We start from the raw sequence: 27904 nt of genomic DNA, 5'->3' as shown, positions 1-27904 counted from the left end.
CTTGTTGGTTGTGGAAGGTCTTACCAGTTGCAGTCCTCAGCACAGTTGTGGTCTCGGTTTGGGATGTTGTCATGCACTTCTCTCGATCAGGGGGTCGAATGCAATAGGCACCCCAAGGTCGTGTATCATTTGGGCAAGCACAGCCATAGCAATGCTCTGGTACCTCGTAGGGACACTGGTCGTCATCAAGTTTTCCTTCGCAATCCAGGTCGCATATGCACTTCATGTGGCAATCAGCCTCTGATGTAATTAATGCAAAGATAATGTTACCCCCACAAAAGCAAACAAGTGACAAATTCCAAGGCATGCCGACATTTTACCATCACCAAATTTCAGTAGAAATGTGTGAGGTATACCACACATATTTCTGCCTTGTTTCAGATGCATTTGACCTGAGTTACTGCTCAAAAGAGGAAAACTCAGCTTGAGTTGCATGCTTAGCAGTCATGTTTGTGTTGGTTACTTCACATCAGCTAACCAGTATTTTCAAACAGGTAAACTTCTTCATAAAATGCTACTCTTAACTTACAGGTTCCTAAATTACAGGGACAGTTTTGTTTTGTAATTGTAAGTTCATCACTGGATAAGTGAAATTTTTCCAAATAACTCCAGTTGTCAGTGATATACAGACTTTAACTCACAGCAAGGGTAAGATCGGAAAATGAAAAAAAGCACTCAACCGAGGTGTAGCATCGACTGTAAAATACTATGACTTATCTGGGCTTTTGACAGCTAACAAGGTATGGGTTATATGTGGATCTTGCACATGAAAATTTTGTGCGAAGTGCAGCAAACTGTAAAAACCCAGACTGAGGCCTCATCAAGGATAAAAAATTCTGACATCTGGAAAAAATCCTGAGAAATCACATACATGTACCTGTGACACTTGTAGATCCACTTGTTGTTGATACAGTTGTTGTTGCAACTAATAAAGATTGTAAAAGAGTTTACAATGAGTGAAATTGGCGTCAACATGTAGCAGCCATACAAAAACAGCACAACTGCTGACAAGCCAGCAGACCAAGTGTTTGCATTACAGAGAATAAAAGTTCAAAACGAAGCACACTTTTTGCTTTTTTTTTTTACTTTGACAGAAACATTACAGTCTTAGCCATATGGTCTAATTTCACATAAGTACAGAAAAAATTTGAAGACACTTGGGCTGTATGTGATCAGTCAAAGTGCATATTCCAATTGCACACTTTAAACACATTGGGGTGTAAGTAAAGTACATCAGGAGCAGAAAAAAAATGGAAGCCAGGAATACATGCAGTTGGAACAGTTAAAATTAATTACTTGCATTCCAAGCATACAGGTTTCGTACAGAAGTGTACTTTACAAACAACCTGCAATACTGCTGGCCAAACTGGCATGGCTTACCTCTCTCCTTGCAACCAAACACTTTTATTAACTGGGAGTCAGTAGTGTGGAATATCAACCGGATAGAGTAAACGTTGGTCACATCTGGCTCAGTCGGTATATTAAGTCTCTCCCCTGAGTTTAATGACTGAGGCTGTCCATTAAATAGATATGTATCCACCACGGTGGGGTCCAGATGAAGTTGAAATGCTACCCCAATCTTAACCCTCACATTTCTGCCAGAGGTGGTGGTGAACTCCAGTTGGTTTATCCGCGTGGGCTCAGAGAAGGTGATGATCAGAGAAGTTTTGTTTTCCCCCTCAGATGCCCAAGGCTGGTCTTTCGGCACCTCCAAACCGGTGATGGAGTCATAATACCTTACAATCAGATCGGGTATGGTGTTCATGTCATCGTAGCAATACGCTGGAGAGGTGGTATTATGGGAGACAAATGGGGAGGAATTGAGACAGACCTTATCGAGAAGAATCAACCAAAATACCTCTTTATAGCCAATAACTGAAGCCACTTTGTAATTAACTCAAAATGATCTGAGTGCCTTACACACAAAGTCAGTGATATTATTTTGTGTGTTTGACGTAAAGCATACCGAGTATGCACAATGAATTCACTCTGTAGTGTATGGTCTTTGCGTGTATGCTGAACACAAGATATAAGTACCAGTCTGTCTTTCTTTCGCCGATGAGGGTGCACTTCAACTCAGGGCGGATAGGATCTCCTTGTACCAAAGTGCGTGATCGTTAATCACTTTTGTAAATGACAATGCTTTGACAATATCTGATTACAACACTGATGTTTTTCAAGGCACCATCGTTCTGGCTAGAATTAGATGTAACACAAGGAAGTCAAGTTTCTCACCTGGAGTAATGGTGGAAATGACCTCTGTAGTGGTCACTTCACCGGTCGTTATGGAAACACTTGTAGTCCGGAACGCTGTAGATGTAAGAATACACAAAAGTCTATCAGTTTCATTTTATTGACCAATACATAACTGATATGAATGTTAAAGAAAGCAAATACTCAACAGCTTTTTTAAGTGAATTGTTTTGATTTACCATTGGAACAGAAAAACCTTCATCAATGAAAACTGAACTTTTACAGCAAATGTGCTCGCATGCTTACTTGTTGTTGGGGCCGGAGGCAATGGTGTTGTGGGCTGTGAGGTTGTTGGCACGCATCCCGGAGAGGTGGTGTCAGTATAGCACAGAATTTGATTTGATACACATCTGCACTTCTGACAATGTCCATTCCCCTGCCATTCCTCGTTTGGCTAAAACAAATGACAATATATGCTTTGACAATAAATAACAACAATCGCAAAGGTAAGAGTTCTATAAACAGACATCACTGATTTTTCCCTGCAGTGAAACACCAGCCATCAGAAAGCAATATCATGTCCTAAAATGTTGAATTTAGCAGGGAAAACATTGAACTGTTTACTTACAAAACACCATTTTTTAGAAAAGTCTGACAGGGTTTGTAAACAGGGTGTGAAGTGATCCAAAACAAAAAAACCTTCAAACTGTAAAACTGCCAATCATTGCAATTAGCGTGATTAAGAATACAGCCCACCCTACTTTTCTAAAGCAGGTTTTGCAACAAATTCGGGGGAATGGAAACTGGAAAAATTTTCAATCTTTTCGAAAGAACACGTAGTGCATGGAAGTGAGAACTCTTGCAATGTGTCATCCAGCTGTATTTCCATGGAAGGTTCCATATGATGATTCCGGATGGCTGTCTTTGAGGTGCCAACATTTCCTGTTCTGTGGTCAGATGTATATTTTGAATCATTTCTCCCCTTTGAATATATGACTTTGTGTTTTCAATGTTACTCTCATTTGATTTCACTGTTTTATCTGTACTTTTTAATCAAATTGGTTGACCTAAGATTATCAATCTCGTGATAAATGTTTTCCTTTGCACCAATTTTGTGTTTTGTTATGCGCTTGGGGGTACTTTAACATAAAATACTACATTAATGCCTGCCATTATTATTAATGAGCTCTACATCTTATATCTTAGCAGAGGGCAATAGACCATTACAGCAATCTAGTCAAAGCCACGCTTGAGACATGCAGTGATCTTGGCAACCAATTTCAGACTTTGCAGCTTCAGAATGTATCCAACTGCACTCTACCATTTGGGGGCAGGCAGTGTGGTGAGGGAGGTGTGAGAGGTACATGTCTTAAGGTGGTCCACATTCGTGAGGACTGTTCTTGTCATCATCCTGCAAAGATGAAGCAACCTTCTGGGGCAGGAGCAGGCATACGCTGGCCCACAGTAATGAGCAGATTTGCTAAACAAACTTGACATTCTTCTCTCATGTTGTATTATCAATTAAAATTAAGTGTTAGCTTTTTCTTTTAATTTTCACATATATTTTGTTTTCAATTCTTGTGTCAATTTCATTGGTTTACTACTATGTAATGTTTTTAGATATTGTAAGTGTTATATCTTAATTTTGGTATATATTTTAAATCACGTACAATTTGGGCAGTGGCCACTACAAATGAATTAATAATTCCAATTGTATGATGCGTTTGATAAATAGACCTACATCGTGCAGATCTCCATTCTCGTCACGGCAAGGGCATTTTTCTGGTGGGACACATTCGACGCCGTTAAACACAGTGTTGTTCATGCACTCACAGCACACGGAGCTGCTGCCCGAGCCCACTTTAGTACTGTAACAACTTTCGTCATTACATGCTTGTTTTCGACACAGGTACGAGCAATCGCTTTCCTCCTGGCCATCAGGACAATCTTTGAATGGAATGGAAAAAAATAGGGAACCATTACATTGCTCTCCATTCAATGACCATTGATAGTGGCATACCCAGGACTTAAGTCAAGCAGGAGGGTCTACAGTGAAACATATTTCTAACAACAAAGTTCAATTGTGTCATTAGCGAAATAATCTTGGAGGCAATTCTCTAAATGCTGATGCTTTCAACATGCACACCAGCAAGTGTGCATTTGCCTGCAACTGGGGACCCCCTATTGTTCCTCTTTTGTTTGTACTTTAACTTTTTTAGAAGACCACCCATATGCTTTGTACACAGTTGTCAATCAGGGACCTTATTGTTCAGAGTCCCCAATTGAATGCCAAAACAACCTCGTACACACACACACCCACACACAGATGCTTAGTCTGTGGTTTTGGGAATATATACTTGTCAATACACAAATTTTGTGGGGACCAGACACGTGGTGGGGTGAGAGAAATGCCCCTACAACTCAATTCTGGTTTAGCTAACAATGACAAACTCCCCCAACACACAGCGAGGGTCTATCCATATGCAAGCACTGACACAAAATTGGCACGCATGTCTTCGGGAAAAGGGGACAAATTGCCCCCTGCTTCCCCCTGCGGGATAAGCCACTGACCTTGCCAAAAACCTTACACACGAGAGAGATTATTATAATAACATCAAGAATCACAAACAGATTGGAAATATTAGTGAAGTATCTATCATACCTGTAACTTTCTGCTTCTGTATAACAGTTCTGTTAAACTCTTGTTTTTAAATGTTCGTTTTGGGGGTCATTCGTAGATTTTTGTTACCTTCCAAAATGCTTAAAAGTCCCCAAATTTTGCCCCCCCCCCAAAAAAAAAGGCACTAAAGATTGCACTGAGAAATCCTCGATTTTCTGGTCCCCCTCCAAAAAAAAAAAAAGGAAAAAAAATCCGCTCCCAGATGTCTGCTACTAGATCAGTTTTCGATTGTGCCATCTATGGACAAATCTTACAAAATAGATTAGGCTAAAATCTTTTACACAGGTGATATTCCATCCTGTCAAAATTACACTACATAATTAGTTGAAGGAAATGTTATACAATTAGTTGAAGGAAATGTTAAAGTAACAATCAATATTGCTGTTGGAAACTGTACTCACAATGTGTACACAATATGAATATTAACTGAATAATATGTTCCTCAAATGTTTCCTACCACAGCCTCAAAAAATGTTGACAAATTTGAAAATGAGCAATACTCACGTGGTGGTAATGTGGTTGTCTCTGTTGAAATGAAGAAAATAATTTTTTTTTTTTAAATGTGAAAACATGGAACTCTTGAGATTGTACATTTTAACCGGACTGAAGCAGACTGCAGATATTAACAAATTCCCACTTTTCTTATTTTCCTTTTCATTTTCCAACTGTCTTTTCCACTTCATATTTTGTGGAGGCCATTGCCATGTGGTAGGATGGCTCTGTAGAGGTCCTGGTCACCCATTCCATTTTGCCATTCACTTTTTTGGGCATATTCTTTTTTGCATCAGTCATCTGTTTGTTGTTGTCGTTTTATGTACTTGTTTTTAACTTTCAATATTAAATTTTTGGTTTAATAGCCAGTGGAAAAGTGTAATAAAATAAAACAAAAATAAAAATTAAAAGTATGTTTCTTATTAACAACCCTTCCTGCCACATTTGATCCCATATGTTAAATTATGTGCCAAGTGAGACATGTCTGAATAAAATCGCACCTATTGTTGTTGGAAAGGGAGTCGTTGGAACAGCTGTAGTTGGAACAGTTGTTGTTGCCTCTGAAAAGAGAATTTTCCAAGTACACAGAAAAGTAAAATATATACGCTGATAACTTTATTGCATTGATCTGTATGGGTACTCGTACGCATGTGTACATCTTCAATACAATACACAAGATGATGAAAGAAATCAAAAGTTTATATGGAAAAAAGCTTTTCTAAATATTCAGAAAATAAATACCAACATTTTGTAAATTTTTTCCCCCAAAATTTTCACAATTTCCACACTGACACGTGTGATTTCATATATTTACACAGGAAATGGGCTTTCTTCATTTTCTTTAGTCTTAATTTGATTATATATTTAACCTCCTCCAGCCAATAAGCTGATGTGTGCCTTGACATCCCCCACAAAAAATTTTCCCTTGGAAAGAAAGTGGCCCCCCCAAAACAAAATCGAGGCCATGCCATGCTGACAACATACAGCAATATAACTGAGGACTGAAGGATATAGTCGGACATGTATTGTGCCTTGTCTTCTTTACATGAACTGATCAGGCAACCAGTGTTAGAATCTATTACTGAGGTAGCACCACGCTGGAACACAGTTGGTATGCAGGAAATACCTCTTTGACGGACAGTGTACTGTGATTTTCCAAATGCACTTGTATCTCATGAATGTGTGCCCCCCTATCAATTGGAGAAATCAGGTAGGGTTGCAGTCTAGCCACAAAGCCTGTAAGGTTATTATAAGTTAAGTTCACCGGCTTTTTTTTTACTATTGGGCCCACTTGGATGAAATCATTCCAAAAAAATGACAGGCTTACCAACTGTTGTAAACATTGGCGTGGTATAGGGAGGAGCGGTTGTTCCTGTGTAACAGAGGAAAAAAGGTATTAGTTTTGTAAAACACAAAATGTGGCTTTGTTTCATGCTTATGGACCTCTTGTTTTCACAGTGACAGAAGTGGTACAATGTGTCAAAAAACTGGTAAAGGCAAATACTGCCGATTCGTAAACATAAACTCTCAAAAGGCAGTCTGTATAACCTGCATGGTTCCAAAGAGAACACCTCTAGCTCGGGGATGGTTTTTACTTGAGCTTATTTGCTATTGGTGAGATCCCAGAGACATGCCCATTGTTAAAACCACGTGAGTTACCAATATTACCAGTTGATATTTTGTGTTGGAAACTGGAGGTATTTGCTTGCACAATTTTTGTGATCCACTAGGATTACTGGAGGAGATATGCAACGTTACTTTCTGTACATTCTGTTTAGATGAAACAATGTAGAATTAATGAGACTTGACAAATAACATGTAGATCATCTATTATGTGATAATTTAGTGGAGGATTTTTGCTTTGTTCCATTCTCAGCCTTCTTGTGCCTAGGTATCACTTGCCATCTTTTTGTTTTTCTTTCTTTAAATCAACTCTGCCTTGGTTGCAGACACCAAGTATTCGTGAACTCTGTGTCATACGCACCACAATTTCTTTCATCAATCCCATTGGGGCAGTCCTCATCCCCGTCGCAAAGCCACTCTATAGGGATGCATTCGTGGGAGTTGCAAGGGTATGCATAACAATCAGGAACGCACTCAGGGCAGCATTTATTGTCGTCGTGTACTTCAACGTATCCCTAGCAATTAAAAGTACAAAGAGATAAAGTGTAGATAATTCTGCAATTTGAATTTATTACTGTAAAACAGATCATCTACTTTTGATAGCACATATTCGGACCTACCACTAATCAAATGAAGACAAACTGAAATCCAAGCTTCCTTCCGAAGAAGTTTGTTAAATGTTTTTCCAAAGATGAGAATCTAACAAACTGAACGGAAAACTAATTAGCTAAAGCCAATTCTAAAATACATCTACACCGTAGGTTGCAGTACTACTTCTAGTATACGCCAGTCCTCAGTTTGGAATCCACTTTTCAATCCACTTGAAAAATAGATACCGGAGGGCAGATAAGATCAGGACACGTGATGTTGTTGCATGTCCGGATGTAGCTGTTCTCATGTGGGCTTTTGCAGGTACACTTAATGCATAAGCTGTCATTCCACGTAGAATTCACCTAGGAGAGTGAGTACAAGAAGAGGTGAGACAAAATTCATAAAATTGTACAGAATGTGGTCGTATCAAAATGGAAAGCCAAAGAATACGGTGTGTGGGGGAGACATGAGAGTAACTGTCTTCTGCTTACCGGATAGCATTTTTCTTGCGGTTCATAGTAGCATCCAACGCACGCTACAAGAGAAAGTAAGCAAGCCTAAGTTGTGATCTTATTGAAGTTGTTCCTCTAGTTAGATAGGTGGTTCATTCCACGCCCCTTAATAACAACCTAATGTGGTGGCTGCATTTGAAAGAAACACATGCTTGATCGTGATGAAGTAAGATTTTCCTCTCATTTGGATTTGTGACTTGAGTAATTTACAAGAGGCAGTTTAGTGATTATATTACAGAGAGAATACTGTTTCAAAGCAAAGAGATGGACTTCGCACATCACTGCTTAACCATTATAGCCCTTTCTTCGTTGCATGACAAGCACAGGTTTTCTTCAAATATGGCTAGCAGACTTATGGCTGGTCGTAAGCACAAAACCAAAGTAATAATTCGCAACATTGTTCAAACATCTTAAGTACTAAAACACTAAATCTTGAGTATTAAAACACTAATTAATCAATCTTTCTATTGACAACTTTTAGGAAATGACTCCCAGTTCAACACTAAAGATGCAAATGTGCACTCTGAAGCAGAGATTCTTGCAAATCAAGGGTGAAACTTTTGCAAACTTTTGCTGTCCATACCAAAAGCTGGTCAATGTTTATCTAAAAAGGAAGGTCTATACTGAATAAACAGTTTATATTATGCGATCAACTCTCGTTATAACAAAGTTGCAGGGACCAGACAAATTACTTAGCTATAACCAGGACTTTGTTTTACAAAAGAGTGGACAAACAAGGGAAAAAATGAGAATTAAAGCAAGTGGGACTTGCAGAATTTGCTCTTTATAACAGTGTTTTGTTTTAACAGTGATCTTTTGATATCGAGAGAGGACTGCAAATCTTGTTGGATGGTGAAGCTTACGTTTGCAGTAGCAACATTCATGATCGTCATCGGGAGGCTCCAGGGTTTCCTCGTTTCGGCAAGTCAAGTCACAGGTTTTGTTGCAAATGATGTTGCTGTCCAGACAGACACACGTTGTGCAGGAGTTCTTCTGCCATTCGTCTCCATTCTGTTTGAAGACCAAAAAACAGTGAAAGCTCTCAAGGATTCTGATAACTTCACTGAAGACAATGGAGGTTTCACATGAGAGCATCTTTGGAATGCAATTTTTGTTGGCTACACTCCTTAAACATGTGTTTCAACTGACATTATTTTCAGGTTTGTTTGCTATTTTGAAAGGTACATGTATTCAGGGTCCTTTTGATTTCTATGTTTATGTTATTTCCACATCTCCCGAGCAGAACTCTGATATTCATGGGAGAAAGTCTCAAAGCTGCACTGATTTATGCTCAAAATAAAGGAATTTGTTATACTTTATAATCTAAATTTCCTTTGCTTAGAGGCATTTTGGGGTCAGAATTATCCACAGCCAGATGAATAGTTAAGAACACAATATGGAACAACAGAGAAAAGTGAAAAATAGACAATTTTCAAACTAGCTCAACCAGATGAAAGATTTCATCACCTGGTGGGAGCCATCCTCGTCGATACAAGGACACTCAGTGGGTGGCACGCAGTGGGTGCCATTGAAGACCAGAGGTGGTTTGCATGCATTACAGTACTCAGATCCCGAGTCCTCAGGTGGGACCTTGCAATCAGTGACGTTGGTGCAGCACTGGGGGTCCTCAGTGTGGTCATAGGGATCGTCACATTCTTTTTGAAAAATTGGGGAAAAGCTTAATAGCAGTGACATCAAATTTACACACAGGCTATTCTATATCTTTCATTAAAGGTAAAGAAATACTGCTGTTTACATTATTTTGAGAAAGCCATAAAGGTACTTTATGGAAAAATAATGTTTTCATTTATCATAAGCACAAATTTCATACAACAATTTTCAAATGTGATGTACAATAAAACCACAATGTGGTGAAGGTAAAGGAATAAAGTCCATCAGTTAGTCTCCAAAAGACCCACATCTGCCCAAGAAGTTAAGCCACAGATGATGATCCAAAAGGTGGGTTGTTTTACGACGAAGGAAAACTGGGAAACCAGGAGAAAAACCTTTGTGGCATGGGAGAGATCAAATGAACAACTTGACTCTACATAACTTATATGGCCTGGGAATCGAACCAAAGATCAGAGTGTTGGGAGGCAAGTCCTCTAGGCACTCGGTACCCGTTCTACTCCTAATTATTTCTAAAGTAAAATTAAATTCTTTGAAAAACTGTTGTACCATTTTTTTATTTCTTTAAGTTTCCACACACATGTAGTTAGTTTTGGAATGCCTTGCCAGAATCAGTCACTTAAATTCAGTTACTTCCAATTTTTGTTTTATTCGTAGCTTTATTAATTGAAACTGTACATTAGGTTACATTGATGGTGGTTTTTATTTCCTTAAATTTTTGCATTCATCATATTTGCAATTTTCATTGTTTCCTGTTTCCCTATTTAACCAGTTGGAGAGCCCTCGACAGAAACTATCACCTGACTATTCTTCTTTGGGGCAATCCAGCAGGAGCCAATTAAATATGGCATCCTTTATGTTTTTTTTCAAATGTTTAAATGTATCTTTGTGTATCGAATGTCTTTGTTAGTGTATACTGAAAAGTGAAATAAATAAAATGAAACGAAACTGCCCCTAAACACTTGGGTACATTTGAAGTGCTTGTTAAAAACACATGCATATGATTAAACTTTCAGGCTGAAAGCAAAGCTGCCAGGACAGAAATGTTTCGAGTAAGGTCCTGTAAATTACAGTTTCTCAGGGTAAAAACCAGCTGTCTGTTGAAAACCCAACCCAACCTAACCCAACCCAACCAACCAAACCCAATCCTTACCCTAACCCTAACCAAACCTTAACCCAACCCTGAACCAACCCTTACCCAACCCTAACCCAACCCAACTGTGTTCCCTTCCAGGCAGCAAAATATCCACCAGTGATCAAATCAAGAACAACCCTCTACTCAGGAACAAAATAAAGGATCTAAATATAAACACTTACTGATGCACTCGCAGCACTTATTTGGATCGGCATATTCTACAAGAGTTTCACCCTGGAAAAAAAAAGGACATCATAACAGTTTTCAGCAAAAGAAAAGATCTGAAGGATAAAATGTTGAGGTTTTCTTTTATGCTTTCATTCCCAACGTCTCTTAATTCTTAACTTCTGCTGAATCCGTTTTTACTCAGAATGAAATTTGTCATCGGAAGATTACACGTAGCAGAGAGAATTATCGCTCAATATTTACAACATCCTTAAGGTGTTCACTTCGTCATGTTCAAACTTTAACCCCAGTTTCAATATCGATATAAAGAGATGCGAACAGCACTGCCAATGAGATGCTTTCATATAGAAATGCTTCATAGTGACTGATGCAAAAACAAATGCACATAGTTGGCAAAGATGGATCATGTTACCCTTTGCTGATTTTCTGCACTGAGTCATTAAGACGCAAATATGGCGTGCTGGCATGACAACCATATCTGTCTTACTTAACACTAGAACACACTCAGCCCATTCTACTCCTGAAGACTAAAGAATCAAACCCAAACTGTCAACAATAGCCAATGATGAATGAAATACGCTGAATTCAATTTAATACTTGTTTCAGCTTCAAGAAATAGTGCAGTTGTCTATGTATTAACATCTTGCCTGCTGCACCATTACTAGCATATGCCACATTGGATTGGGAGGAAAGGGGATATCAGTGTATGCCTCTCTTCTTTCGATTTGTTTAAAGCTCTGCCTGTTCTTGTTCCTTTGTTCTTCTGCTCTCAAGTAGTAACTGCTTTGAGTATTTGATGACGTTTGGAATTTTAGTTTGTGAGGATAAGTGTGTGCTGAATCTGCTTCATATATGGCAACTAGGCTCCAGTTACAAAAAATCTAAAGCAGTTGTTTTCCTCTTAAACCATTTAAACCACAAGTTTGGTGTGGCACTCACAAATCATGCTGTAGTAGAATGGTGTTGCCCGTGTCAGTACTCACCAAGATCGTATGGCGCCGAAGGCGCCAGATGGATAACTCTGCCCAAAAGATGTAATTACCATGGGTGTCATTTGAGAAAGCGATATGCCTGCACATTTTACTGTAATGTTTAGGCGCAGGCTCACCAGGTGCACGAGCCTGCCACGGCACCTGCGCCTTAATGTGTATTGCGCAGGCATATCGCTTGCTCAAATGGCGCCCAAGCGATTACAATGTTTTACGTGTATTCACAGTGAAGTTTGCCATCTTGCGCCGCTTCGTGGCGCTATACGATCTTTGGTACTCACCTCTTCACAGGTCTTGTGGCAGTCTTTGTGGCACACATACTTCTCGTCAATGCACTCGCATGTCTGGCATTCGTCTGGAAACATGGTTGAGCCAGACTACCAAGATAAGAGGAAATTATCAATTAATCAGTGTACTACAATAGCTGCCCCTGTTTATGAAGCAATCTAGATGTAGGCGGGAACTGCTTTCATAAATTAGTCGATAATGGTCAAAATATACACACACCCACCCATGTATACCTGTTTTACATACAAAGTGTGGACATTCTTTTGTTCTCCTTTGGTTAAGGAAACTTGAGGAAAATGCTCCTTTTTCTCCAATTAGGATAACTCTTTGGAGCTAAATTTTGATTATGATTTCCTGGACTGTTCCTCTTCATTTTGCCACAGATAACCTTGACCCCAAAATGCCTCTTCAGAGAGGGGGAAACATTGTGTGGACATGTGCGAGTCCACACTACTCCATAGCACCCTATATTGTGTGGACTTCTTTTGTGTAGAGGTCCACACTATGTATGCCACGCCTGCACACATACTTGCTTTACAGACAAAGTGTGGGCATTCTATTTTTCTCCTGTGGTTAAGGAAACTTGAGGAAAATGCTCCTTTATCTCTTAACTAGGATAACTCCTTCGAGCTTCATTTTTGATGATGATTTCCTGGACTGTTCCTCTTCATTTTGCCACAGATAACCTTACCTCTAAAATGCCTCTGAAACTGTTTTTCAGAGAGCGGAAAACATTGTGCGGACATGTGCAAGTCCACACAATGCCATCATACCCTACATTATGTGGACTTCTTTTGTGCAGAGGTCCACATGACACGCCTGCACATAGGCACCACACAAAAGCAAAACACACGAAAATTCAAACTAGCATGAAGCGCACATACCTCACAAGCTGGGGTAGTTGCCGTGGGAAAATATGGTGTAGCTGTAAGTGAAATATTAAATAAAGAAACATGTAAATAAAAGTATTCAAGGAGAAGAAGCTTCCCAACAAATTGGTTCGTTTTGTTCTGTACCCAACTTTATCAAAAATACTGTTTGGGGAAAACCACTGTAGTGGGAGTTTGTAGGAACATCATGCAATAAGCCTGCTTACCATATGGTTGTGACAACTGTAGACGGCACACAAGAGGTCGAGACAGAGTTGTGGAATAGGCAGTGTGTGACATTATTCAACCAAAGAAATGAAATAAAAGGGCATCCGAAACTCTGAAATGTTGGTGTAGAATACCCTTTTTAGGTGCTTGCTCTAGTCCTTGAAACAAGTACTTCAATTCAATGTGTTTCATGCATGTGCAGCAATGTTTTTGACAACTGGGGTGTTGTGTTTTAATCACAAGGAGGCAATGGGCAAACTATGTGGTGCTAGAGTGAGAGGGGCATTGCCAATGGTGGCAGAACGATTTTTAAAGTGGGGGAGGGGTCATTTGTGAGACCATCATGCATCAGCCAATATGCCAAAAGTTGAGAGGCTATTACCCCGAGACAAAAAAGTGGAGGGGGGGGCTGCTTCCGCTGCCAGTGGATATCATTGTACACTCGTCATGCCCACATGTGCGCTTATTATGGTATTATGGGCCTACTCCGCGACTCTACGCAGGGCATTCATGATCCAACTTTGCCGACTGTCTGTATCCGTTGTGATGAAACATTTACCTCGGATTGTGAATGGTCGGGGACTGTTTAGCAATATTGTCTCTGTCTCTTGACATCGATATGGAAACCTGGCTTTAATTTTTGAGGGGACACATGTATAGCAGTAACAACACTGAAACAAAAGGATTCAGAACAGCTTTCATAAAAAGTGCTTCTAGCCAGTCTTAGCAAAATTACGGCTTAATTGAAAATGCTGACATTGGCAGAATAACAGGCTTGAAACTGCAATAAAGGGTGTCTGTAGAACCATTCTGCTGACTTCCAATGATACATTATTTTGTTCAATTACACAGGTCAGGTGCAACAGGGACAAAGTGATGTCATACGTCAGACCCACATTTACAGAATGGCTCTTCTGCAAAATGAAAACCCCCTGATATTGACCTTCAAGTTGATAATAATCACAGCAAATGCCCCAAATTACACTCTCCACTGGTGCTTAGTTGTTTACAAGTTTTGGAGAAAAAAGGCCCTTGAAGAACTTCTCTCAAATAACAGAAATTTTCCGGGGCTGGAATTTATCATCAAACATTTCCAATTTGATGGTTCATCACAAATCTGTTTAAACATTTATCCACAGACGACTAATCCAGAATCAGAACAAAAGAAGAAGCCATTACTGTAGAGGCAAATGCTCATGCAAAGGTGGTGCGCCCAACCCAAGTTGAAGTGCGTCCTCAAGAGACAGGCTGGAGTGAACTGTTTCAAAAGGGCTTGAGCATGTGCATGTCGTTCGCACCCAGAGTGGATAGGGAGTCCCAACTTGCCAAATTGCACGTATACCGTATGTGTTGCCACCACAATAATGGCATCTCATTGAATTGGTCTATTCAGATGCCTATAACTATTTCTGTGGGCTGGGGAGGAGTTTAAAACCCCTCTTGTTATTCTTGGAATTCACAGCTTACTTGTACAATCCGTTGGTTCACTGATGCAGCGGCCGAGGGAATCCGGTTTATTGCCATAATTATCACAGTAACACTTTTGAGGACATGGTGTAAAATCTGGCAGACAAGTCACGCTACCGTAACAGTCCTTTTTACAAAAGCAGTTCAGAACGCAAGCTGAAAATATGAATAAAATGGTTACCCACTTCATCATTTATTGAATTAAGACAGTTTACACAATAATGCATACTCTCACTGAAACCAAAACTGGGGAAAAAAATTGATCATCTGATTAATGAGCAACGTCCCTCAAAGCTGACAGTGAGAGTCAACGATTTTGAGAAACAGAAGGATGACCAGAAACAAAAGAAATAAAATCATACGTACGGGCTCTCGTCGTCATCGGCTGGGTCTGGTTTAACACTTCCGTCACGGGTTCTGTGAGGGAACAATTTGTTGATGAAACCCAATGTGAAATCTAGGATTTCTGGAATGGAACACGTTTGACATAATTCATTCCACCCCTTTGATATGAAGACCAAGAAATGGATCTTTGTATGACAGAGCAAACATTTGGAGGCTGTCAGTATTAACTACTGCATGAATCAGGCAATCAAGTGTTTAAAGGGTTAATGCAATCACTTTTTGGGGTGCCGTTCTTGAAAAATGCATCACTGTCCTTCAATTAACTATATTTTTTATTCCTCCTTTAAACGGTTTACAGGTACACATGTAGTTTTGACATCATATGATATTTACTCATTTGATTTCCATGGTAAGGCCAATTTCTAAGTTTGTGAACAAACCTGTGATATTTTTCCACAGAAACCACTGGAATTTAATATCATGCTGTTCTACATGTATTCTGTTGGCGAACGTAGCAATAAGCCAGTATTCAACCCTTTTTCCGATATGTTTTCAATGGGAAACGCTGGGTTCACAGTTTGAGAGTTTAATTTGATTTAATACACTGAAGAAAAGTAGTAAGTTATACACAGAGTGTGTGTGTTAGAAAATTTCCTTGCTTAAAATATTCCAGAACAACTTGCTTCAGGCTAGACTGAAATCCCAGGGTTTAATATTCTCCCTACCTGTGACCGTTGGTGTTGATGCTGGTAAAAGGAAACAAAACAAAATAGAGAATATTGAAAGAAAATTAATATGTGCTTTGAGGTACACGCAGACGAGTTCATATGTAATATGGGTTTATCTTGTGTTCAAATTTTCAATAAAGAAATGTTGGTACAATATGGCTTAATATATGTCAACTGGAAGGCAATATTCCAGAAAGCTACCTGAGATAAATACATGTATGTTTGTCATCATAATTTAAAAACTAAAGTAAGGCACTGTGATTCAGTAAAAAAGGACAAATCTGAGGGTTGAGTTGTCACGACAACTGTAGTTATTTGAGCTATTGAATAAGAAATGTAAGCACAAGTGTCAGTATGACATGAAATTAACTTATTTATGAGCTACACCAAATTTAGGTCACAACACAACATGAGGCAATGATCACTGCACTTAGGAAATAAAATTTTGTGTCTTTAATGCACAGGTTGCATGCTTCAGGCATGAACGTGATGTAAAAAAATGGTAACAATCCCAAATGAGGTTCAGTGCCAAGGGATGAGCAGCATTCGGTGATCAAAACTTCACAACTGAAACCTAACCTAGCAGTGCTTGTTACCAGCCAAAAAAAATCACGTCATTAACTCATCCGTCCCAATTTCCAGATTTTTTTTGGCCAAAAACCAGCTTTCAATTTAGCACTGGAAGCACTATGGTAGCAGTACTTACTTGAAAATCCAACAACTCTCCGGAAGAAACTCTTGGAGGATAACCTAAACGTTGCCTACCTTACCAATTCTTCAATCAATATTGCAACCCTTTCATTAATTATTAATAGACTTCCCCCACAGCACCTGATGCCAACACCGCACTTGCATGTACAATGACCCAAACGGGGAATCTTGGACCCATCTATAATCCAGCAAAACGAATCAGAAACCATTACTACAACAACCCCCCCTGGCATGCAGATGGTAAGACACATCAAATCCACCTTAACTGAACAGGGTACAGTGACTTGCCAAAATGAGCTTTCTTATACGCCACAGCATAAATGGCATCTCCTCCGATTACTCTAAATACTCACGGATGTACTCGCAGCCGTTGAATGTCATGAGAAATTCGCTGCCATAGTCAGGATGGATTATATAGACATCCAGTTGGTAAACATATTGGAAGTTGATCGGAGACGAAACCTTAGCACCCGAGGGAGCATTGAATATCAGCGAGCCGTTTTTGTTGTGTACAGGAACAGCATCTGAAGAGTCACTCTCCTTCACTGTAAATGCCAGAGTGACTTCCGCTTGGCTCCCACGGTCAACTGTTATCACAAAAGACGTCACTTCGGCTGTGGGTACAAAAATCACTGACACATGGGATCCATTGTAAGGGTTGTCCTCATCCAGTGGGGGGTTTACTGGCCGAAACCCAGTATCTTTGTCGATCGGATAGGGGATGTCCCTGTTGATTCGAAACACTTTGATGGGCTCATAGTCATCCAGGTCATCGGAACAAGGCTCAAGAGTTGTCGTTGCTACTGGGGTGGTAACTATCGTGGTTGCCGGAGTTGTCATTTCTGTAATTGAAAACAACCATGCTCAGAGAGAGTTATAAATATGTAGTTCAGAAGTAATGGGATTTTCCAAAGATCTACAGGGGCTTCTACGTGCATGTTGAAATGAAAAGATATCTAATGCTTCGCTCATCCATTTTGTTGAGATTCAGGCACAAACCCAGTAGTGATATCATTTCCTGAAATGGGAGCCAAACTTCTGAAACATAAATATTTGCATCTAACTATGTACTGTTAAGCATACCCTCACATCCGAGGAATTTGAACAGGTAGCTTTCATTTTTGTAAGACGTGATAATGTGGATCTTGATTCCCGTGATGTATTCAATAGCTGACGGTAAGTACATCTTCTCTCCAAAAGTGAAATCTCGAACAGGGTCTCCAACATCCCAGTTGATAGGGCTGAACTTGTCCGTTGAGGCTAACAGCACTTTGATGGCCACCTTTGCTTTGTCGGAGTTCCCGCCAATACTTCTGATGACAAAGGAGGCCAGTCTGATATTAGGCCTGAAGAGTACCACCAGGCCGGCCCCACTGTAAGGGTTTCCTTCTGTGGAGTGGATTATGGGGCTCCAGGGGGTGTCAGGTGAAATCTCAGTCTGCGATATCGAGTCAAATCGCAAAACAGACACAGAGCTGTAGATGTCAAGGTCGTCGTTGCACTCCTCTGGAGTGGTGGTAGGAAAGACAGGTGTAATGGTGGGTCCTTGTGTTGTGGTTCCTGTTTTGAATGGAAGAAAAGTAATCTCACAACTAGCAAAGGGTCTTGTGGTTAATACATGTACCTTAAGATCTACACTGCTTACTTCTCTTTCATCTGTCTCATTTAAATGGGAGTAACTTTTCCCTATTTGGGTACGAGCTGGGCTATGTAAGGCCCATTCATCAACGCAGAGAAAAAAGAGAGAGACCAGGGCTTGAAATAGGGCTAATCATCACGTGACCAATAACTTGCTCCCTAGACAGCTGAATTTGTCATTTTACGGGAGCAACTAGCTCCCATACAATATTAAAGACATATGTTCAAGAAAAAAACAGACCCAGGTCCTTGGTGTTGCTTTTGTTTAAATTAATGACACTGATAACTAATACGGCTTAGACTTTGGCATAGATTAAAGCCTTGATCAAGTTGTTATTTCTGTGGGTTGCACACTACATACAACTAGTAATAAGTACTTGACCAACCGGAACCTTAAACATGTGCTTAGCAATAGTGACGCTCCGCAAAAAGTCGGGCACCCGGCCTTTATAACGTGCATATGCACACAGACGTAAAAGGGAACTAACTGCAGCAATCAAGCATTTTCGAAATGAATGTATAAGGCTGAGACTTTGGTTTAGCTGGTTCAAGCTAGTTTGGAGCGTGGTTCAAAACCACATATTTCAAGCTATGTCTGGAACCAGCGAAACTGAAGTCTAAGCTGAATCCACTCAGTTTTGAATTTACACACAAGGGGCCAGTTTCCATACAATTGTGTATAAATTCCAGCCGCATCGATTCAGACCAAAGATCGCATAGCACCAAAGGAGCCAGATGGATAACTCTATCCAAAAGTTGTAATTACCATGGGCGCCATTTGAGCAAGCGATACGCCTGCGCAGTTTACGGTAATGCTTAGGCGCAGGCTCACCAGGTGCACGTGCCTGCCATGGCGCCTCCGCCTGTGCATTAATGTGCAATGTGCAGGCGTATCGCTTGCTCAAATAGCACCCATGTGATTACAATGTTTTACATGTATTCACAGTGAAGTTTGCCATCTTGCGCCGCTACACGGCGCTATACGATCTTTGATTCAGACAGAGCCGTTGTGCAGACCATTCAGCGAGATCGTGACATTGGCCGGCCACGGGTAGGCGTGTACGTTCACGTGTGAGCATGCATCACATGCAAGACTGCGGCGTACGTTCGGTGATATAACGTGACATTGCAAACAAATTGTACCATGTTATGGTTCTGTGACATGGCCGATCCGAAGCGAAGTCAAAGTTCAGGTATTTTTCATGACAAAAGTAGAAACAAACAGTATGTTCAGGTACATGGAATCAAACGAGCGTAAGTACTTGCACCCGTCATTATGATTGACAGGCGCATTTTTGAGACAAACAGGTGCATTTTGGCTACCTGCGCCCGTTAATTTCGAGCCCTGGGGACCATCATATTCTGTGTTCACTGGTCAGTACCCAACAATATGGCAGTCACATGAAAATGCTTCATCACAGGTAACAAAACACAACTACAGACAGTTTTGAAAGTTGCATCATGTTCATCATCTTTGCCAAATCTCTGTGTTGAGAGAGCAGAGTATGCCCATACGAAGTCACAAGCACTGGCACAATAGCCACATGACCTTCGTCTCACTTAGTACATACACTGTGGCTATTTTCTGCTCAGAACTAAAAATTACACACCCATTGTCAAAAAATAGCTGCCCTTAAATTGCGCACGATGGAACTGAAATACCACTTAACATAAAGAGGTGCTAAAAACCACCTAAATGAGACATTTCAAAGCAAAACATCAAGTGTAGATGCCCTTCATGCCAAATTTCTTTGATGGTATGACGTCACGCATGTCCCCTCCAACCCTGCCTGCATCTTGACATCTTGCATGCCATTGGCGATCCTTTTGCAACATATGTTTTCGTCCGGAATCTTGAGCTGTCATTACTTACTGGGCAATTCACAGCCGTGCAGTGTTATCTGGAACTTCATGCCTTGTGGTAGACTCTCTTGACCCACTACCAGATACACCCTTAAGATGAGCATGTACGGTACGTTATCTGGCAGGGGAATTTTTTCATTTGTCCTTCCAATAAAAATTGCTCCGAGCTCGTCTGTATCAATAGTGGAGAAGTGCTGCCCATCGGGAGAGTACTTGAAGCTGAGCCTTATGTTGATTTGGCTGTCCATGTCATTGGTGATGGCTACATACGTAATCCGCGTGTCTGGCGTAAAGCGTACCTCCATATAGGAGCCCACGTACGGTGATTCAAAATGGGGTGGGTATGCGGGCCTCCACCATTCGTCTGGTTGGATGGGCCGTGTCGGGTCATCTGAGGCATAGCGAGTGACTTGAACACGGTCATACTCATCCAGGTTGTCGGTGCACACTTCCCCAGGGGTGCCAGTTGTGACCGGTGTTGTTGTTCCTAAAAGAAGTAAATGTAGAATTATTAACACATTACCCACAGGTTCTGTCTCTTCAGTCTCTTGATTGGCCAAAATAGTCACACGGCAGTTGCCACTTTTGCTATCTTGTTGTGCTGACCAAAGAATTACACCCATAGCAACCAAAATACCATGCATAAAACAGTTGGTATCGTGTGCAAATGCATATGGAGGCATTACTTGCAGACCCAAAGCGACATATAGCGCCACAGAGCTAAGTTCAAACATTTTGTGAGGAGGTAGTTTGGAAATATGAGTGTGAATTTTCAACAAAGAACATATTCAAATAGAAGAGCATTTCAATTGTATTTAGATTAAAATAATCAGTTCTAGTTTAAATCATGTAGAATTTGTGGCTGAGGTGGATGAAAACAATTAACTACTTTGTCTCCTGGTATAGTAAGACTGAACCCCCCTCCATGATCCATGAAGAATAATTGTTGTAGCCTGTACATAGTCTGTTAAAAGGCCAACAACTGGGTTTTTGGGTGTATTTTTCTAGGTTTGAATTGAAATCGTAAATTCAAACTGTTGCCAAGACATTTACTTTTCAAAGTGCTCAATGGCAGAGTGTTCAATCAATTCAATAATGTCCAATAATTTCCTCCTCATAACAAAATGTAAGTACTAACAATGTATGAGATAATAGGCCATTAGAGGTGGCAAGACCTTGAAAGCACAGATTGCATGAGGCATGCCATTACAAGAAACAAACAAGACAATGCAAAAGAGACAACAAAACACAATCAGGGAAAACACGTACACACGTATAAAATAAGCAGCAATAAAAAATTTTGAAGGAGTGACCCCTGCCACCGCACAAGCGTGCGTGTCTCTGATGTCTCATCACTGCATGTTGCACTCTGACACATCACATGCCCAGACATCAAGACTTTTCTGCGACTTCATGTTTGTCAGATATCAACTGCTGCTTTGATTAGTTGATAGACCCTTGGGTGAGGCATAATGGATCGGTCTCTTGGCCCTTACAGAACACAGCCAAAAATATCAATGGCGACAGTGGTCATGAATGGAACTAAGCTTCTTAACAGCAAGTATTTAAGATTTGCCTCCTTGTATTCTCTCTAGGCTCTTTCACTATTTATTCATCTTATGACCATAAAATCTATCAAACATCCATGGCCATTTTTCAATACTCAACTTCGTCTCCGTCTTAGGCTTCGTCCCCAAAACCAATCCCCGATTGTGGGCCTGAAGTGTTTCAAATTGGATTACTGTAAGTTTTTGCTCTCTTGCATCTTATTTAATATTTTGTGGCACTATTAGACTAATTAGTGTGCTTACTGCTTCAAAGTCAGGTAGTAAAAAAACAGTTGAAGCCTGAGACGGAGCCGAAGTTGAGTACTGGAAAATGGCCCATGTGTATCAATTTCAAACTCTGAATGATGGTTATTTCTTCCATTTGCTGTTGCTACATACCTGTTGTGGGAACTGGTAGTGTGGTGGGTACTGTGGAAAATCAACAAATATTTTTTACACAAATAAGAAGCCTTAAATGTAACATGCACGTTTTATTAAAAAAACTACAAAATACAACCTCTGTGAGACTAAAGATAAGTAAATAATTATTCCAACAGGCACGTTTCACAATTAGTTCAATTCCCGGGAGTGAAACTCTCTGATGAGTAAGTAAGTCTAATGTAGATTCTAAGACGTTTTTGTTCTCACCAAGTACTGGTCCACATTCGCAGCACTTTGTTGGATCATCCTCGTTCAGGTACAACTTCTCGTACTGTTATGAATGATTCAAACCGATATACACTTCATGATGTAGCCATCTTATTATGAAGTGCATCATGCACAGTCCTTTTCTGCTATTCTTACATTGAAAATTAACACTGACAGGTAAATATCCAGTGGCCTAGGCAGAGGAGAGGGCCTGGCACAAGGACATGTGTCAGACAAAACTTCAGTTTTTAAAACAAGTATAAATATTAATATATTTCTCCTTTGTGAAATATTGCTATACTTATAGGTATTTTGGAGCCCTTTTAGCTTTACGGTAATTCACATGTCCATATTCATGAGCAACACTGTCTTCGGCCAAGCCTCAATGTACCATTGATTTGTGCACAACAAACTCCTGGAATTTTATACTTTGCTGTCAGAAATGTCCTTTTCTTTGGTGACTTATTCTGTGTGAGTATATGACAATAAGCCAAATAGCATCCCTGTAAATATCTTAAATGAGCAAATTTTAGAACAAAAATTTGAAAAGAATAGCCATGTTAAACTAAACAGTTATTTTCCCTGGTTTACATCATGATGACAGCGCCGGTTCAGAAAAATAGACAATTCTACAAAAATTTTAAAAAGTTCACTTTCCAATACACATATCCCCAAATAGATGTCAAACAGTTTTAATATACTGTGTACTTAAAAAAAAGTGTCAGGATGCACAAAAGTGTGTCTAAAAAAATGTAATCACATGGACTCTTTAATGACATGAAAAGGTTCACATTTCAGGTGGACATCACCCTCATATACTGCCGTCTTCAGAGATTGTGATATCATACTGGCCAATGTTTGCCCTTTTCTCCCTTGCAAAGCACTTGTCACAAAATAAAGATCAAGTTTGCATAGTGACCCAAAATACCTGCTGTATGGAAATCTTAATGGAAGAAATTCTATACTCACAGGGGGACAGGTGAGAGTGCAGATTTTCTCACAGATCGGTATCGTGGTGCCATTTGGACATTTGCAAATCTCACATGCACCATCACCATCAAATGGTACGTCAATCTATGGAAAGGCAAAAATCAAAATTGCACTTGTTGCAACTCAAAACACTCAGAAATCAGACGTGTAAGAGTGATTCATCTTATTGTGTGTTTTTCTAAAAGCCATTAATTAGCTCCGTACAGAACAAATTTAGTTGGGAGCTAAAACTGCAAAACAGTAGTGTTTTTGACACGGATAAACATGAATTACCTTTCCAGAAAAAGAAATTGATGGAATAAAGTATACTTTGAAAAATGTTAGCTGAGGACAAAGACTAATTCACAAAATAGAAAGCTTCAAAGAGGACTGAAAAAACTGAATAAATATTACATTTCAAATGCTGTGGTAAGATAGAAGAATATACATTTGGAAGACACAAATGGAACGCTTACCGGATAGACGTGATCTCTGTAGACGCATTCGCAGGTGTCTTCGTCAGAACCATCATCGCAGTCATTATTTTTGTCGCATACGTCCACTAATGGCACACATTTGGAGCAGTCACGACATGGAATCTCACCGGGAGGACAGGTGCACGGCGGAGTGACAGAAACTGGGGTCACTGGGAAGAAAATGAGATAACAGAAAAAAATGTCACTGTGCCACAGTTGAGTTTGCAAGCTCTGGCAACAACCGTATGACAGGTGAACAACAGATCAACATTTCGAAAATCAAAACGAATATGCAGGCTTGGCTGCTGGAGCTTTTTTACTTTTTACAATTCAAAGTTGGCTGCAAATTACGGGAAATTAAGTGCATCTTTGTACGAGCATTTTCCGCTTATTTTTATAGACAGAAGTTGAGACTTTGGTTCAAATGGTTCATTTTCACACAGTTTTACGATCTAGGGCACAATCATGCAAGCGCGAGACTTTTAAAGAGGCCATATTTGTGTGGTCCAAAGTCTTTATCTGCATTTTTTGGAAATGCTTGGCAAAGTCGACTTCTCTTTTGAAGAAAGAACTTACCTGGTGTTGTGCAAGGTACTTCTGTACACACCATTTCACCATCTGTGCACTCGCTTCAAAAGGAAAAGTAGTTGTGGCAACGTTTTAGACTTCTTACTTCTAAATATGACAGCGGCAAATTGTTGTTGTTTAAAAATCTGGTTTTAAAAAGAATGTCACTTTTAAAAGCAGTCATTTCTTGTACTTTTGCTTCATTATGAACCTCTTCTCATGACAATTATGTTTCTCAAATTATTTTCCTGCTGTGTTTTTTAAAAGGAAAGAGTTGCGTTACATGAAATTTAAACGTGTGTGTCCACAAATATGTAGCTCGAAAAAAGACAAAAGATGTCAATGGTCAAACGTCACATTCATATCATGTGCAATGGGCATAGAATTCAATTATATGGGCAACACAGCTCCATGTACATAAAAAACTACAGTCTGTCCCCTAGCAATGGTGCAAGCAACTATTGACTGCTTCAGCAATCCACAGATATGGCCCAATAAGCATGCAGTGAAACAATCATTTGTTTCATACAATGCCTGCATGAATACCTGCATCATGAGTTCAGAAATATCTTGTGTCTGTGGATGGATGGAACGTCGGATAAAGTTTTGCAGTGTAGCTGATGTGTCATGCACAGACTTTCGAGGGCTTCACCTGGTGGTGGACACATTTCTTCAAGGGGGCGATGTACCTTTCAAAATTTCAGATAGAGGAGTGCTGCGGGGCATAGACTTCCTCTGGGGGGACATGTGCCCACTGTGCAAATCCACCCATAGTCACACCTCTGGCAGTAAGTTGGGCACTTCATCATAACACATTGTCATCAATGACTCACTAATCAGCTAATGGGGAGTGTACAATGGTTTGCTACTCACCAACGCTCGCAATCTTTGATGATAACAAACCCGGGGTCGACCTCTTTACCGTTGTACAGGCACGGGCATAGGACGCTATCCACGCATTTGCCGTCTACCAGCTTAAAACCCTCCGGGCAGTGGCAACCCTCCACGCATGTGACCTCACATCCTATTTTCTTTGCACCACTTGGATCTTCGTAGCATTCGTCCGGGCAGACTTCCCCGCACGGCCGGTAGGTCATGCCATTGTCACACTGCATACCTTAAGAGCGTAAATGGAAAAATGACACTGGGAATAAGCATCGCATAGAGAGGTTCTAAATGTTCTCCTCTGTGACCAGTTAACACAACCGAGTATGTTTAGGAATTAGAAATGCCAAGGGAAGTAAAACGAATGACAAACTAAAATTACAAGGGGGGCAATACATTTGTATGGTCAAAAAACACAATAAAATATGCGTATCTCACCGCAGTTTCCATCTGATCGCCATTTAACAGGTGTATTCATTGAATTGCAGACAGCTGCATAGTTGCCGATGGCGGTGCACAGACACTCACAGTCACCACCCCTGTCACAACCACAGCTGTCATAGACGCAGTTTTCGTAATACGTAGTCGGATCAACCTGCAATCCATTCCACAGTGTTCATGATATGCCAAGTGCAACTTTTGCAATTTGGTTGAATACAAAAAATAATGATCTCGTTGTTGCAGTGTCCATCCCATTCTGCATCCACTCACATAGTAAACCTTTGATTTCCGGTCACAACGACAAGACTGCTTCTTGTCAGTGGAAATGAGTATGCAATGTACAATAAACTACATTGGTGAAAGGTAAAATAAAATACGGCCTATTCATCTCAACAAGTGAATTTTTTTATATTAACGACACATGGGTAAAAGAAATTTCATCTTGTCAGCATGACAGGCTTTAGCTGTGAGTGCAATAGGTGATGGAAAGTGTGCAACATAGCAACATTTTCTCACTTTTTAAATCTTTTTTAATGTTGGACATTACATGGACATTAATGACATTAAGCTCTCATCTATCTCATACATACTGACAACACATGTAATGTCAAGATATAATAATTCAGAAATTCAAAGTAATTCATGTCTGTTCACTGCGGGATGCTTTTAATCTAGAGACATGATTTCCAGCATACAGGATGTTGGATAGAGTAGGAAATATTTGGACTGTGAGTCTGTATCTCACTGCCAAAGACCATGATTAACCAAAACTTGATTTAGTCTAGGTTAATTAAAGACTTAATTTGAAAGAAAAAATTTGGAAGCCGTACATCATTTCTTTGCAGTAGAATTTATAGGCAAATGTCCAAACTTGGCTTCAGGAAATTGAAAAAGTTTACTTGATTGCATGAAAATCATGGGAATATTTCAGAGGAAAAGTCCAACCACAGGGCTATTACACATTTTTTCTTTTATGGTGAGAGTAGAATTTACCGTTCTTTGCACAGGCACGCCTGAATCAAACTCACCAAATCGTGACAAGGTGCAAAGATAGGCTTCAAGATAATCCCGCAGGCAAACTGGGCCCAGTCTCGTCTCTCCGGGTGCTCCTCACAGGGGTGGACTGTGTCTGGAGGGATTTTGCAGCTGGGGTCTGTCTTCCAGCTGTGGCCAAAAATGTTGGCGCTGGCCTCCACTTCCCCTTGCCGCGACCTGAAGTCATCCTTAGCATTGCCATCAAAATCACCGCAGAGGCCGCAAACATCCCCTTTGTAGCTTCCATCCAAGGTGACATAAATGGATGTGCCGAAATCCCACAGCAGCGTAATTCCTGTTGGAAAGGTTATGAAAGGAAAGTGCTGAATAGTGTCAGTCTCATGAAGTTTACATGTGACTTAAACAGTGTCCTGCCACAAAGCTTTATGAAAAGCTTCCGTTTGATTTCCTGCGTCGTAACATAAAGGATGTTCAAGTGCATTTCTAATGAATTCTCTATGAAGTACCGAATGACAGTTTTCTCATCCCCATTGACTGAGTATTGCACACTCACAGAGGCTAAAATTTATCCACAAATTAGTGTGTGTGAGGCCCTCCAGGGGCTGTGGGCCACTAACGGGAATCTTGCTCTGTAATGCTGTCTCAGTTGAAAAAGAGCAAGAAGACGGTAACAAATGTTGCACAAATCTTGAACAAATCACCAACTACAAACACTTTTAAAGGTCATCTTTGCAAGGACTGTCGTTGTGGTATCTTCTTGTTTTCACAAGTCAATATTTTCAGCAAAAACTGTTTCTGTGCCAGGGACAAAGTCGTGCTAAAAAATACCATTGGCAAGTGGTTGAGGCCTTATCTTTAAATATTTAGACGAAGGGAATCAAAGGTGCATATTTCAAATGAAATGATGGGTAGGAAGATCATATCGCAATAGGGCAAATCTATCTTCAAGTTCGGGCAACAAGTATAGTTGACGATAATTCAACTAACACCGCCTGAATGATGGATGGTTTTGACTATCTTGTCGACCATTTGGGATCAGGGTCAGGGGTATGGTCGAGCTGCTGGTTATCAATAGCCGATTTCATTTATCATTACAGAGGAAGCCATTCACACAAAAATAAATGTACGTGATTTCACTAAGCACGTGCACTGCAAGAATCACAGCCAACTGTGAAATGTAACAATGAGATTTAAAATATTGACCGACT

The 27904-nt window shown here is 40.1% G+C and overlaps 1 protein-coding gene across 6 annotated transcripts in view; it reads right to left on the bottom strand.

Annotated features, from left to right (window-relative positions):
* Positions 1-27904, bottom strand: part of LOC110989244 (uncharacterized) — a 119522-nt gene that overhangs the window by 70017 nt on the left and 21601 nt on the right. For 5 of the 6 annotated variants that reach the window (XM_087147999.1, XM_087148004.1, XM_087148000.1 and 2 more), the window contains 31 exons: positions 26729-27030; positions 25698-25854; positions 25248-25491; positions 24384-24436; positions 23808-23977; positions 23332-23436; positions 22363-22426; positions 22114-22143; positions 20178-20663; positions 17750-18226; positions 17020-17508; positions 15953-15973; positions 15249-15299; positions 14883-15038; positions 13203-13243; positions 12312-12407; positions 11038-11089; positions 9559-9746; positions 8955-9102; positions 8071-8114; positions 7825-7941; positions 7350-7503; positions 6693-6737; positions 5866-5925; positions 5378-5398; positions 3935-4140; positions 2500-2647; positions 2236-2310; positions 1381-1782; positions 878-925; positions 25-240 (listed from right to left, as the gene is read on the bottom strand). In XM_087147999.1, coding sequence (XP_087004125.1) covers positions 25-240; positions 878-925; positions 1381-1782; positions 2236-2310; positions 2500-2647; positions 3935-4140; positions 5378-5398; positions 5866-5925; positions 6693-6737; positions 7350-7503; positions 7825-7941; positions 8071-8114; positions 8955-9102; positions 9559-9746; positions 11038-11089; positions 12312-12407; positions 13203-13243; positions 14883-15038; positions 15249-15299; positions 15953-15973; positions 17020-17508; positions 17750-18226; positions 20178-20663; positions 22114-22143; positions 22363-22426; positions 23332-23436; positions 23808-23977; positions 24384-24436; positions 25248-25491; positions 25698-25854; positions 26729-27030 — 4866 coding nt within the window. The remainder of the gene's footprint in view (positions 1-24; positions 241-877; positions 926-1380; positions 1783-2235; positions 2311-2499; positions 2648-3934; positions 4141-5377; positions 5399-5865; positions 5926-6692; positions 6738-7349; positions 7504-7824; positions 7942-8070; positions 8115-8954; positions 9103-9558; positions 9747-11037; positions 11090-12311; positions 12408-13202; positions 13244-14882; positions 15039-15248; positions 15300-15952; positions 15974-17019; positions 17509-17749; positions 18227-20177; positions 20664-22113; positions 22144-22362; positions 22427-23331; positions 23437-23807; positions 23978-24383; positions 24437-25247; positions 25492-25697; positions 25855-26728; positions 27031-27904) is intronic. The other variant, XM_087148001.1, reaches the window with a different exon arrangement.

Source organism: Acanthaster planci, linkage group LG17 (assembly GCF_054643075.1).
Source record: "Acanthaster planci isolate LZ-2023a linkage group LG17, COTS_SCS, whole genome shotgun sequence".
NCBI lineage: Eukaryota > Metazoa > Echinodermata > Asteroidea > Valvatida > Acanthasteridae > Acanthaster > Acanthaster planci.
This window is presented reverse-complemented; position numbering and strand designations above follow the sequence as displayed.